Genomic DNA, 12755 nt, shown 5'->3' with positions numbered 1-12755 from the left:
TTGGGGTACTGCATCTGGGCTGAGGCCCATCTCCTACTCCAAACGATTCATCTTGGCTTTACAAAGTCTCCTCCCACTCGCTCGTCAAACCACATTGTTTAGTGGTTGCACTTGCACCCAATCATCGTGTACGTGGACAGTGGGTCTTCCCCTTCCCCCACCCCCACACTCTGCAGGCCGATTTTCGTTTCTGTTCACTTTTTTGTCGCTCGTGGGTGTCGACATTTTCCACTTCTCATAGATAATGGTAGGTGAACCGTTTTGTTAATTCTTTATCTGAATTGCTAGTATTTTTAATTTTAGATCCCATAAAGCCAGATTACTTATGTACTTGATATGAATTTTTTCATATTATTTGTTCAAATTACTGTAAATCCTTATCCGAGCAGTATACAGTAATGAGAACCGGGCAAAATGGGCATTATATATGATTTAAGAAATTCAAACATCTTGTGACCAGCCAAAAGAGAAAGTCAGAGACTTGTTAGACATCTTCTTCTAAGAAAAAGGAAAAAATAAAAATAAAAAATAAAAAAAGTCAGAAAGAAGACCGCTGACTTTATGTTATCCTACAAGAACGCGGGACCGAAGCTTCAATTAATATTGATCTATAAGAAGGCCAGGGCTTGTGTTGCTCTCATAACAAAGTGCGAAGAAAATGGCATTCTCACTCTCCCATTGCCTTACATTTCTGATCTCCTTCACCTTCTTCTTCAGCTCCAGTATTTTCCTCTCCTTCACGCCACAGGGCACCCAAGCTCGGGGGCTCCCCATCTCTTCTCTAATTACCAAACAGCTTTTTGATACAATATTTCTACACAAGGACGATTCTGCTTGCCCTGCCAAGAATTTTTACCCCTACGATTCTTTCATCCAAGCATCCAGATGCTTTCCCAAGTTCGGTACCGCCGGAAATTTAACCACGCGCAGGCGTGAAATCGCTGCTTTTCTTGCTCAGATATCTCACGAGACCACCGGTGGGTGGCCTACCGCACCTGACGGACCTTTCGCGTGGGGTTTGTGTTTTAAAGAGGAAGTCAGTCCGCAGAGTGATTACTGTGACTCCAGCAACACAGAATGGCCATGCTACCCGGGCAAATCTTACAAAGGAAGAGGTCCCATTCAGCTCTCCTGGTAATAATTAATCATATTCTTAATTACGCATTTACGCGCGTGTTATATATATGCATGTTGGTCTCGATCCACAGAATTATATTACAGCTCGCTGATTTTATTTTTCTTGGAGCAGGAATTTCAATTACGGTCCAGCTGGGAAGGCTTTGGGATTTGATGGACTCAGGAACCCGGAAATGGTGTCAAACAGCTCCGTAATTGCATTCAAGACAGCTCTGTGGTTCTGGATGACAGAGCAGAAGCCCAAGCCCTCATGTCACAATGTCATGGTCGGAAGATATGTCCCCACAAAAGCTGACATAGCAGCCAATCGGACTGCCGGATTTGGGTTGGTAACCAACATAATCAACGGTGGGCTTGAGTGCGGAATACCCAGTGATGGACGGGTGAATGATCGGGTTGGTTATTTCCAGAGATATGCCAAGCTCTTTAATGTTGATACTGGACCTAACTTGGATTGTGATTATCAGAAATCCTATTAACAAAATTAATTCCCACTTCACTGTTGCTGTTTCTTTATGTTTTGGAGGATTAATTATGCTTCTAGCTATAGCTTAACTAACTAATGATTTTTTTTTATTTTTTTTTTTCTCCTGTATTTTATTGTATCTGATTCTCCGTGAGATTTGAAGAATAAAGTAATACTGCATGCATGATGCTCCAAACACGCATAATGGAATGGTTACACCTCAATTACTAACTTACAAGAAGAAAGGATCAAATGAGAACCTGACAATGTGGTCTCGATCATTACCCATTTATATATATATACTCCATATGTTTACCATTCTTTTTTGTCCCTAGCGCATGGCTTAATTTGTCTCTTAGCGTCTACAAATCAAACTTACTTGCCTCAATCGGTGACTCGTGACTACAAATTGTTCGTACAGTTAACCGCACGTCAAGAGTGCAATCAAATAAGACAAGAACCAAGTAAATAGGATCTTTAAAGTGAAAAATTAGGGTTAAAAGACCAATTTTGAGGGAATTCTTGAATTTATTTTATTTGGCCAAACATATCTATCTGGTGGATGTTTAATTTGGGAGGAAAGTCTCTTAATGGATTTGGGTTTTGTTGCCAGATTAATTTGTCTCGTTTTTTAATTTTGAAAGGAGATTTTCAATATTTAAGATAAGGGATTTGTCAAACTCCTCTTTTGGGAATTTTCTTAGGAGTGCCATTGGCCCGCCATAAATAGAATGTAGTGTCGGCCTTCGGGTTTCCAAAGAGAATTGATCAACCGTCCCCTCTCCTCCTTTTAATATTAAAAAAAAAAAAACAATTTCAGTCAAAAAGAACAAGAAAAAGAAAGTGTACTTTTGCTTTTAAAATTATTTTTTTAATATTAAAAGGAGGAGAGGGGACGTATCAATTCTCAGTTTCTAAATGTTGGCGATTCTCATGAAGGCAAGTCAAATTTTGTCTTCCAAAATTAAACTTTTTGTCCAATTTCATAATTGAAGATGCGAATTCCTGCCCACGTGCATGTCACACGAGACTCGGCCCATATATTCTTATATATAGGCCCAAATATATAGATGGGTCTGAACACTCTAAGCACAAGACAATGGGCTCAATTAAGGCCCAACCAAATTCTAAAGTAGGGGGTTAGATAGTTTCACATAGGGTAATCAGCTTGAATAATAATGACCATTAATTAACTGGCTAATTATATACCCAAAGTATCTTCTTGCATATAGTTTCATCTCTTCGGCTTTTTTACATGAGGAGCCTGCAGTCTATGTTTTGAGAATAGAAAACTGTTGCTTCCCTAGGAACCAAGTTCTTTGTTGTCTGATTTATAAGGAACAGTTATGGATAGAAATTAAAGCTAGCTAGCTAGCTAGCTTATTTCTGATCGATTTGTAGGCATAGCTACATCTTCAAGGACAAGGAAACAAGTTTTCCTTCTGCAGTACTCATCTGTAATAGAAATGGTTTCTGCAATAAGATTGTCAACCACATCATGATCTCAATACAAAATCTTACATCCAGATCGAGGATAAAACTATTGCCTGTATGTCGTATGAATGTACATATGCAACTTAGGAACATATTTCAAAACAACAACAACAAAAAAAAAACTATGCTTTGCTCATTACATTGGTGAAAGACAAAATCGGGGGAAGAAGGAGAGTTGTAGGATGCATCAAAGGCACTAAATTTCAACATAGGCCTGCCCTTGTGATCTTCAATCTCTTTACAGTGGACAAGAACATCCTACATAAACCAGAAGAAGAACGTACCATATATGTTAATTGATGCAAATTAAATATGAGATATTATTAAGGGATCGAGTATATATATTCTGTAAGTTAACTTACTCCCAAGGAACATCCCCAACCATCATCAAATCCCCTTCTTCATCTTCATAAGTTAACACATGACATTTCTCAGGATGCTCTCCATCCACCTCAGCTCCCCCTGTTCCGAAAAATCAAATCAATATTCCAACTTTCTACCATGACAACATAACTAGATCGAAGCATCAATCTGAGAAAAAAAAAAGGGGGGGAGGAGGAAACATGGGTTGCTTAACAGAGAATGTTAGTGTTGAACATATGGTCAAGAGTCCTTATTAAGTCATCGTAACCATCGTGGGCTAATAAGTCCAGCTTTCTGCCAATTGGAATGCCTTCCATGTAAACCTTGACAAAGAAGGTGGTGTGATCATTGCACTCATTTCCTTCTGCTGCAAGTGACTTAACTTGTAGATAATCCAACGTTTGCTCACTAACACAAAAAATGACAAAATTATTTGAGAATTAAAGCGATGATATATATATCGTAGGACATTCTTCATTGGAGAAAAGAGAAAAGGAAGTGAAGTTCGAATACCTTGGAATAGAAGAGGAGGCGTTGTGTTGAGAGGATGAGATGCTAAGTCCAAGCCGAAGATCTGTGCTAAGGTCTCTGTTGAGCTGTGGGAGGTGAGAGGATGCGCTAGAGAGAGATGGGTGGTTGCTGCTGTCAATTGAAGACGAACAAGAACTGTTTGTTCTGCCCATTGTTAGATGCGACGACAAAGAAAGCCGCCACCTTACGTTTAAATAAATAGAGAGAGAAAGAGAGGAATGCGTTGGAGGGGGGGCATTTCTTTCAAATAACTGGTCGGCCTGAAATGCTGTGAGGGTAGCCGACAAGCGCACGCGTCGAGTAGGAACTAGGAACCAACGTGGCAGGGCATGTATGATGTATCATAGTTAAGCTCAATGCGGTTCATGTGCAAATATTAGGCTGTCCCGAATATATCCTCATGATATTCACAACTAGCTAGCTACTGCATAATTCAAGTTAATTGATGGTACTATATATATATATATATATATATATATATATAAGCATCTTTTACCATAAAAAAAAAAAAAAAAAAAAAGGCGATTGACTTAATTAATTACTGATCCAAGTTGATAATGTCAGCAAATGTAAAGACAATATTCTCTGAAATAGTAAATTAAACTGTAACCGTGTAGTTAACTGATGTTTCATTTTGCTATATATTTCTGGGACTGGGAGTCGTTGAACAAGGCGTCCACGGACCACAATTAAACAACATCAGTCATCATACATAGTTAGAGAGGAAATGAATGTAGACAAGTCCTTGGAATTCTCTTTAGACATCTTGAAACCACGTATTAAAATAACCGCATGGATGTCCTAAATCGTCTCTAAATGAATCAAAGTTCAATGGATATGATATGATTATCGTGTTGCGCATTGGGGCTTGCAATAATGTATATTAATTGTATATATAGATATATATATATATACGTGTTGTCATACATACGTACGTAGTTAAACATGATTTATTTATTTAAGGCTTCGTACGTATAACTATATTAATTATCAACAAACCCACGGGAGATGGCAAGATGCTTCAACACGTAAACATAAAATCTTGGACATTTTGGACACCCTATAGGCTATAAATATTTATGGGGCCCTTCTGTTTCTCAAACAATTTAAAATGAATACCATTACCCAGTGTTCAAAAAAAAAAAAAAAAAATGAATACTACTAGCAGGATCGCCGATCAATTCTAAAAGAGCGTTATTTTACCCGGTTCATTTACACCTTTTACCCTCAATCAACCCGGTGCATCATTTCTTAATTTTCCTTTGGATATATATATATATATATATATATATATATATATAATCGAAACAAAATGACCATCAATTTCTTTTTAATTAATTGTAACATTCTTTTTGTCTTTCCGGAAAAAGAAAAGGGTTAAGGGTCTGTTTATATACATATACTAATTAATTTACACCCCGCATCATATGATCATAACATTAAACAGAGACAAATCTTTCCTGCTAATTAATGCTTTTTATTGAAAGAGGATACCTAAGATCCTATAATGGAGACAAGCCCTCAACTCGATTTGTAAACACAAGGAAAAGATTGAAACAAAAAAGTCACCAAAAGCATTTACAACGTACATTAATTGATTGCTTATGGACTAAACATCTCGCACCCACGTGTACAATTCACGTGTACAATGCTCTCTCTCTCTCTCTCTCTCTCTCTCACTTCTTAGTCAAATTCATTCTCCCTCTTCTTTCACAAGAGAAGGGTAACAAGAAAATCTTGCTTGGACCTAAAGATACGCCCATTGCTAGGAAGAATGGAGATCTTGCAACAAGTGATAAAAAGGAAAAGGAAGATGTTCCCTACCCTCCCTACCACGTTGTTGCTTCAATTAACTATCATATGTTTGTTGGTCTCTAACATAGATTGTATTTTTTGTTGAGCTTAAAAAGCATGTTTAGTGTCTTTGACTCTTTCCCCTTTCCCTTAATTTACCTCCTCTCTTCTTCCTTCCTTTCAATCTATCTCCATCACCATCTTTTCTCAGTCAAACTTAGAATTACTTTTGAATTCCCCCATGTAAGCATGTCTCCCCAGACCAGGCCCTCCGCTGGAGGCATGACCCCATGATGGGCCCTATTCTTTCACGCACCTTTTCCCTCTCTTCTTCGCCATCAATTTGCACCATGACTTCTATCAAACTTGTCTTGAAATCCTCTACGCGTATCACAATTCACAAATAGAACTAGAGGCGCCCCGTTATTCATCAATGTTCCCGCTGTTGGCCACCTATATATACCACTTATATAGTACTAGGCTCCAGCATTTTTCTCCCCTACTGCCTACTGCCCCTTTTTAAGAGATGGTTTGTTCCGGTGAGTAGAATAATATCTTGCCACATTTCAAGGAGGGTTGTGTCCATAGTCATGACTATGTGTAAACCAGTGCATACTTGGAACGTGCATTGCATATGTCACCCACTGGCCCTATAATGATTCCAGCAATTTTAAACCCTCATTTCTATAGATAAGAATCTTCTACAATTATTTGCCTAAGTTTGAAAGAATTCAGACACGTGATTGTGAAAGACTACTTATAAGACTCATCTAACCGTATAAGTAATTGGGTAACCCAATTTTTATTTGATCAGGTGGGTCTCATAAGTAATCTCTCGCAATCACTAGCCAAAATTCCCACATATGAACAAATAATTGTAGAGAATCCTAATCCAATTTCTAGCGAACACTAAACGTGAGATAATTAATATAAAACCCACCTGTCCAAAAACTTTCATATTTACTGTCCAAATAGCAAATTGCTCGGGCTCTGAATCCCGCTGCCACATGGTTTAAGCATCGTAATGACTAGATTTAGGAGCACACGACTACAAAGAAAGTAACCACCTACCACTGCACTATTAAAAGAAAAGTTGTATAAAATGTCTCACGTAAGAGCAAATATTGGAAATGACATGGGTTGAGGATCGTTAATGAATTACAAGTCAAATAGAACCCTAAACAAAATGCCTAGAAAAAAAAATTCTCCCCAGAAGAGGCTACCAAAACCCCGTAATGAACAGATGAAGAAAAACTCCCAATCCGTGAAAGCGCCCATCAATTTCCAAAGTTTCCTTCAAGTCTGACACTTTTCGTATGAATACTGCGATAGGAAATCAGTCACCTCAGATGCAACCTCATAAGCACTCTCAACACATCGGCCCAAGGCTACACCGGATGCGTAGTTGCCCCCAAGAAACAGCCCATGAAACCCAGTATCTCTGAGAGCAGCTTTTGCAGCATCTAGGAGATCAAAATGACCAATCAAGAACTGTGGAATGGCTTGCGGCCACACCCTCACACCCAACACAAGTGGATCCTTTGCATTAGGATTTATGAGAATTTTTCTCAAATCTCGGTCTACTGCTTCAACAAGTTCAGTCTCAGTCTGTCATTGAAAACCATGGCATTAGGAAGACTTGAAAGAAACAAGAAACTCAATGATATTTACCGACAAGGATCCTCTCTCCATTTCACTTTTCATGGTCAATATTTTACTTTGTTGCATTTAACGATGTACATAATACCACGTCATTTAACAATTTTAAAGGATATGACAACATATTCACCACGTGACATTATGTACATAGTTAGATCTGTCAAATAAAATCTTGAACATAAAATAGCTCCTCTCCATTTCACTTGAAATGGAGATGGAGAGGTCCTATTTGCGATATTTACCTTCTGAACATAATAAATCAAAGCTCAAAGATTATGCCCTTGAAAGTTAGACCAGTCATTGATCTTGACATGCAATATCTAAGCATATATATTGAACTAAGGTCATATACAAACTAAAATAAAAATAAAATAATAAAGAAAGAAAGAATAAAAACATCTTTTTTTTTGATAAATAAGTTGAATTGTATAATTCGGTCATTAAAGAACACCAGCCTAAAAGTCTAACGAAAAAAAAAAAAATCAATTTGTTTTTTGACCCAAATAAACCATCCATACCACCATAATATCACTATAATCACGAAGTGAATCATCTCTAACTGTCCTACCTTGGACAAAATTCCAGGATTTGTAGCCCCTCCAATGTAGTTCAAAAGCAGAACCCTTCCAGCTGGTGCACGATTGGGGAAAAGTGATGAGCTATATATAGTTCCTGCAACACCAAAGAAAATCCACATATGCTGAATTTGGCAGGAAAAATTTTCAACGCACCCTTAACAGAACATTAGTTCTTTTGAATTTATAGATAGGTGCTCTCTTTTTTCTTTGAATTAAGGGCTTCATGTATACGTCCTGTGTACTAGGGGTTGCGTCCCTTTGCGCTTTTTGAATATACTTTACTTATAAAAAAAAAAAAACAGAATATTAGTTCTTACAACCAAACTTTTGACTGTTACATCAAGTATAGCCAGATGTTAAACATGAGTCACAGCCATAACTAACGTGTAAATTAAAGCAAATATACCTAAAGTTTCAACACCTTGGCTGCGTGGATGCAATTGACCAAACCCCTTTAATTCACCATTTATCAGGCATTCTGTCCGAATTGCTTCTTTTGGATATGAAATGGACACGGCAGCAACTGGTGGGTAATAAAATTTTGAAAGTGCATCTGCAGCAGCAGCCTGCAAAAGAGCAAATAGGTGGAAGAAAATTATGCTGGTGCTGCTGCAATTTATTGCATTGAGGAACAGCGAACAGTGCCTTCTATAATCCATTAAATGTATGATTTTATTAGCCCAATAAATAAATATTAGAAAAAAGCTCACATAGCCCCCTCAAACTACCACCCAATTGACCACCCCCAAACTACCAAAAATTGTCAATGTCACCCCCCTAAATGACAAGAATACCCTTAATAAAAAAAATCTTAAAAAAAAAAAAAACGAAAAAGGTGGAATAGGGGGTGGCCGGCCAAATGGCTTCGGGTTCCTATGGATTGTCACCCCATGCGTAGAGATATCCAATAGCTTTGGATTCTTCGATTCAGTTTGAGATGATAGTTTGAGGAGAATATGTGGAGTTTTTTCCTAAATATTATTTATAGGGCCAATGCTACTTCGAACTTTGATTACACACCATCAAGGACCATCTCACAAGGTATGTATCATCAACAAAGCTTTTACTGCTGAACAAAAATGGGATAAAAACTATCAGGAGCTAAAATATCTGAAGCATTTCTAAGAGACTGCACCTTAAATATTTACCAGCTGTCACTTTGGACTCAATACACAATAAACTATAAACTAATTTACCATGTAATGAAGTTTTCATTTAACAAACAAAACTTGGGCAAATAATCTGCAGTTAACCAAAATTTTGAAGAGGATTAGCTGCTTAAGTCAAATACCGAAATTCAAATAACACCAAACCAAACTAAGAATGATATTAAAGCTTAGTGTAAACGCTAGTGCTGGATAACTTTAGGGCATAATACATTCAAGACAAAGTCTGAACCATATATCCAACATCACATGTCAATGAAAACGAGTTAGACCAACCAGTAAGCACCAACTCAACATGGCACAAACTCTTTCTACCAGTTTACAAACAACCAACTAAAAACCAGTCTACTAGTAAGACAGAATGTCAAATTAACAAGAACAGAGTTTCAGTGAACCAGAACTCATAAACCACATGCCACCTTGGTTTTAAGACCTCTCACACACAGAATATCTGATGGGCACCATGGGTTCACATCAGTATCTCAAGGATATATACATCTTTCGCATTTTTTGCTACTCTGCCTCCACCTTGCAAAATCTGACGCAGCTCAGAACCCAATCTAAATTTTATATCGTATTGTTCTGTCCATCAAATCAGAATAATAAATGTGTCCTGAACTTAGTGGACTGAAACAAAATTTGTAGAAAAAAAAAAGGGGGGGGGGGGGGGGGGGGGGGCACGGAACTCAAGGTAATTATGTAACCCAGAATACGTATTCAAAAAGTCAAGGAATCATCTTTCCAGAAATAACAAAAAATAATTGGAAAAGTGATGGCTTACCTATAACAGTTACTTTACATAAACAATCAATTGCAACCTCTATGAATCACATATTAATTAATAATAATAATAATAATGAAAAAAACTAAATAGAGATTAGACCTCAAACATAATTCAGTTTCAAACATTCCACTAACAAGAGCAGTGATATGATGACCAATACTAAAGAGTTATTAAAGAGAGGAGCATACAGATAGAGGGTGCAACAAACTACTCGCAATATAGGAAGGAACAGTCATGACAACACTTTTACTCTGAAGAGAAACCAATCCTTGTGGTGTTTCATACGTCAAACTATACCCTCCTTTATCCAATTTTCTGATACTTGAAAGCTTCCAAGACAATTTTACTTTCTTACCCAACCTGCCACCAAAATCAGTCAGAAATCAGCAATTCTTAAAAAAAAAAAAAAAAACAAAACAAACAAACAAACAAACAAGCACTTTGAGGACAAAGAACTATATAGTTAACTTCGACATTGTATAATGATAATTCTCTTCCAACTAGAATATTTATCCTTTTTCCAATGAACAATACCTTGTTGATATTGCCTCCGGCAACATAGCAAGTCCCTTCCTAAAAGATCCGACCGTTTGGCCCTTTGGCTTTGGTAGACGCCTAAAAGCTAACTAAATTCAGATCATTGAAAATAAATTTATAAATAGAATCATAAAAGATAAGCTTCAATGAATGAGTACTATTACGGATCTTGAGGAGGCTTGGGAACTTTATTTCTCTCCTGGATTGTTTTGAAAGTGCCACCAATGATGCTACCACCATTCTGCTCTAGCTTCCAAACCTTTCCAAATGCTGCTTTCATACTTAGTTTTGAAGGATCACCCGCATAGACACCTGCATATGACAAAATCTTTCAGGTCAACAAAGCAGCCACAGAACCAACTGAAGAGAAAATAAGTCATGCCATGCAAGGAATAATAGAGAATTCAATGAGAATGCAGAATGAAAAGAAGTTGGTTGACGATATAGGCTAGGCTGTAGGTTATAACCTGAACAAAAGGGCTCTATCAAGCGTTCAAAAACCTCATCACCAAGATTACGACGCACAAACTCCTCAATTGATTCCTCATGCCCCTGTCACTTTTGTAAAACATGAGAAATTCACTTTTAAGAATGCACTAGTATTGAGTGTGTGTTCGATGTGCATGGGCGTGTATATTTGGCAACAAAAAAAAAAAATACAGATAATATAAACAATGGGGTGAAGAGGACAAACTGGAGGAGGAGGGCGAATGCCAAGAGCACCAAAGCCAGCCCTGAGTTTGCCACCAATGCTCATCAAGTCAAAGAACGCGAGGTCAGTCGGCTTGGATGGGACTGGCCTTAATTTCCCATCCCACAACACAAAGCGAGGTGCATTTGGATCACCCAAAACTAAGTCATCCTTCAACCCACTATCCACCTACAAATGTAATTAAAAATAACGAACAATTCAGGGAAAATAAATACTTTTACCAAAACGATGAACACATAGACCTAAGACATAAAGAGAAAAAATTCCAGAATAATCAGACTCTACCCGAATGGAGAACAATTAAACCATGAGGTTAAGAACATCTAAAGTACCACTACCTACGCCAACAATGAGGCCACAGTGTACATAGATTTGAGAACGAAAGGGTTTAGCATCGAATTATTAAAGAAATAAATCAATTGGCATGAAACGGGCCAACTGGGCCCAAATAGCAAGCACTAATGTGAAACCCTAGGAGGATGGGAAGTGGGAAACACGCACCACCATGGTAAGCATGGGATCAGAGGGCTGGAAGCTATTGGGGCCCTCTTCCCAGAGATAACCATCCCTCTGGACGGTGATGATGTTGCCGCCAACACGGTCTCTGGCCTCCGTGACGATTAGGTTCGGAGCAACGCTCGAGTGCTTGGTGGCGAGGGCCTGAGCGATGCAGAGGCCGGTGATCCCCCCGCCGACGACCACGCAGTCCACAGAGTCGGAGTGTCCGCCTGGCGCCCCGGAGAAGGAGGGAGAAGAAATGGCAGATTCCTTGGCAATCGAGCAGCGAATGCGGGTGCGTCCTTGGGGAAATGGGTGGAATGGGCGGAAGATAGAGGAGGAGGGTGTTGGGCGGAGAAGAAGAGGGCATTGGATGCGCCAGAATGGAGGGAGGTCCGTCAGGGTGCTCATGGCGAGAGAGAGGAACCAGCGACAACTGTTTCTGTTATCTTTCTTTTTTTCTTTTTATTTCTTTATATATATATATATATATTTTTTTTTTTTTTTTTCTTTTTTTGAAGGATTTTTTCTTTATATATATAAGTTCTGCCTGTTATCTTGAAAAGAAATATGCTACTCTATAAACCACAATCCCACTCCTAAGAAAATAAAAAATAAAATAAAAAATAAAAAAAAAAGGTCTATGCTATGCTGCTCTCTCTCTATCTCTCTCTCTCTCTTAATAGGATACTCTCAAATTTAAATAAAATAGATGCTATTCATTTTATTGTAGAATTTAAAATTAATGCATCTAATGGTCTATATGATTTCACATATTTAAATTTCTAAAAAACGTGCTAACATTGATTTCATATACACCATTAGACATCAATTCTAAATTCTAAGCTTTTATTTAAAATAGATAATATTTATTCCATTAAATGAAATGGTGAGGATCCTATTCCCTCTCTGCTACGGTCCTGAACTTATCTCAGCAAAAGTGAAAAAAATTAAAACTCCATGCTACCTCTATCTCAGCAAAAGTAAAAAAAAATTGAAATTATCTGCTACCTCTCACTTTCTTGTCTTGCCGGAA

The 12755-nt window shown here is 37.9% G+C and overlaps 3 protein-coding genes across 3 annotated transcripts; 1 reads left to right on the top strand and 2 right to left on the bottom strand.

The window, feature by feature from the left end:
- The first annotated feature begins 624 nt into the window (after positions 1-624).
- Positions 625-1924, top strand: LOC133851920 (chitinase 10). Its single transcript, XM_062288546.1, has 2 exons — positions 625-1134; positions 1250-1924. The coding sequence occupies exons 1-2, from the start codon at positions 659-661 to the stop codon at positions 1614-1616; spliced, it is 843 nt and encodes a 280-aa protein (XP_062144530.1). The 5' UTR covers positions 625-658; the 3' UTR covers positions 1617-1924.
- Positions 1925-3105: 1181 nt separating this feature from the next.
- On the bottom strand, positions 3106-4185 carry LOC133852475 (auxin-responsive protein IAA20-like). The gene is made up of 4 exons (XM_062289241.1): positions 3974-4185; positions 3675-3868; positions 3460-3559; positions 3106-3355 (listed from the first exon to the last, which is right to left on the bottom strand). The coding sequence occupies exons 1-4, from the start codon at positions 4141-4143 to the stop codon at positions 3301-3303; spliced, it is 519 nt and encodes a 172-aa protein (XP_062145225.1). The 5' UTR covers positions 4144-4185; the 3' UTR covers positions 3106-3300.
- A 2649-nt stretch (positions 4186-6834) lies between these two features.
- Positions 6835-12191, bottom strand: LOC133851845 (protoporphyrinogen oxidase 1, chloroplastic). The gene is made up of 9 exons (XM_062288440.1): positions 11723-12191; positions 11204-11389; positions 10977-11061; positions 10674-10821; positions 10507-10587; positions 10161-10332; positions 8429-8588; positions 8013-8116; positions 6835-7393 (listed from the first exon to the last, which is right to left on the bottom strand). The coding sequence occupies exons 1-9, from the start codon at positions 12128-12130 to the stop codon at positions 7082-7084; spliced, it is 1656 nt and encodes a 551-aa protein (XP_062144424.1). The 5' UTR covers positions 12131-12191; the 3' UTR covers positions 6835-7081.
- Between the last annotated feature and the right edge of the window lie 564 nt (positions 12192-12755).

This window comes from Alnus glutinosa, chromosome 12 (genome assembly GCF_958979055.1).
Source record: "Alnus glutinosa chromosome 12, dhAlnGlut1.1, whole genome shotgun sequence".
Lineage (NCBI taxonomy): Eukaryota > Viridiplantae > Streptophyta > Magnoliopsida > Fagales > Betulaceae > Alnus > Alnus glutinosa.
Note: the sequence above shows the minus strand (reverse complement) of the source record. Positions and strands in the feature narration are given on the sequence as shown.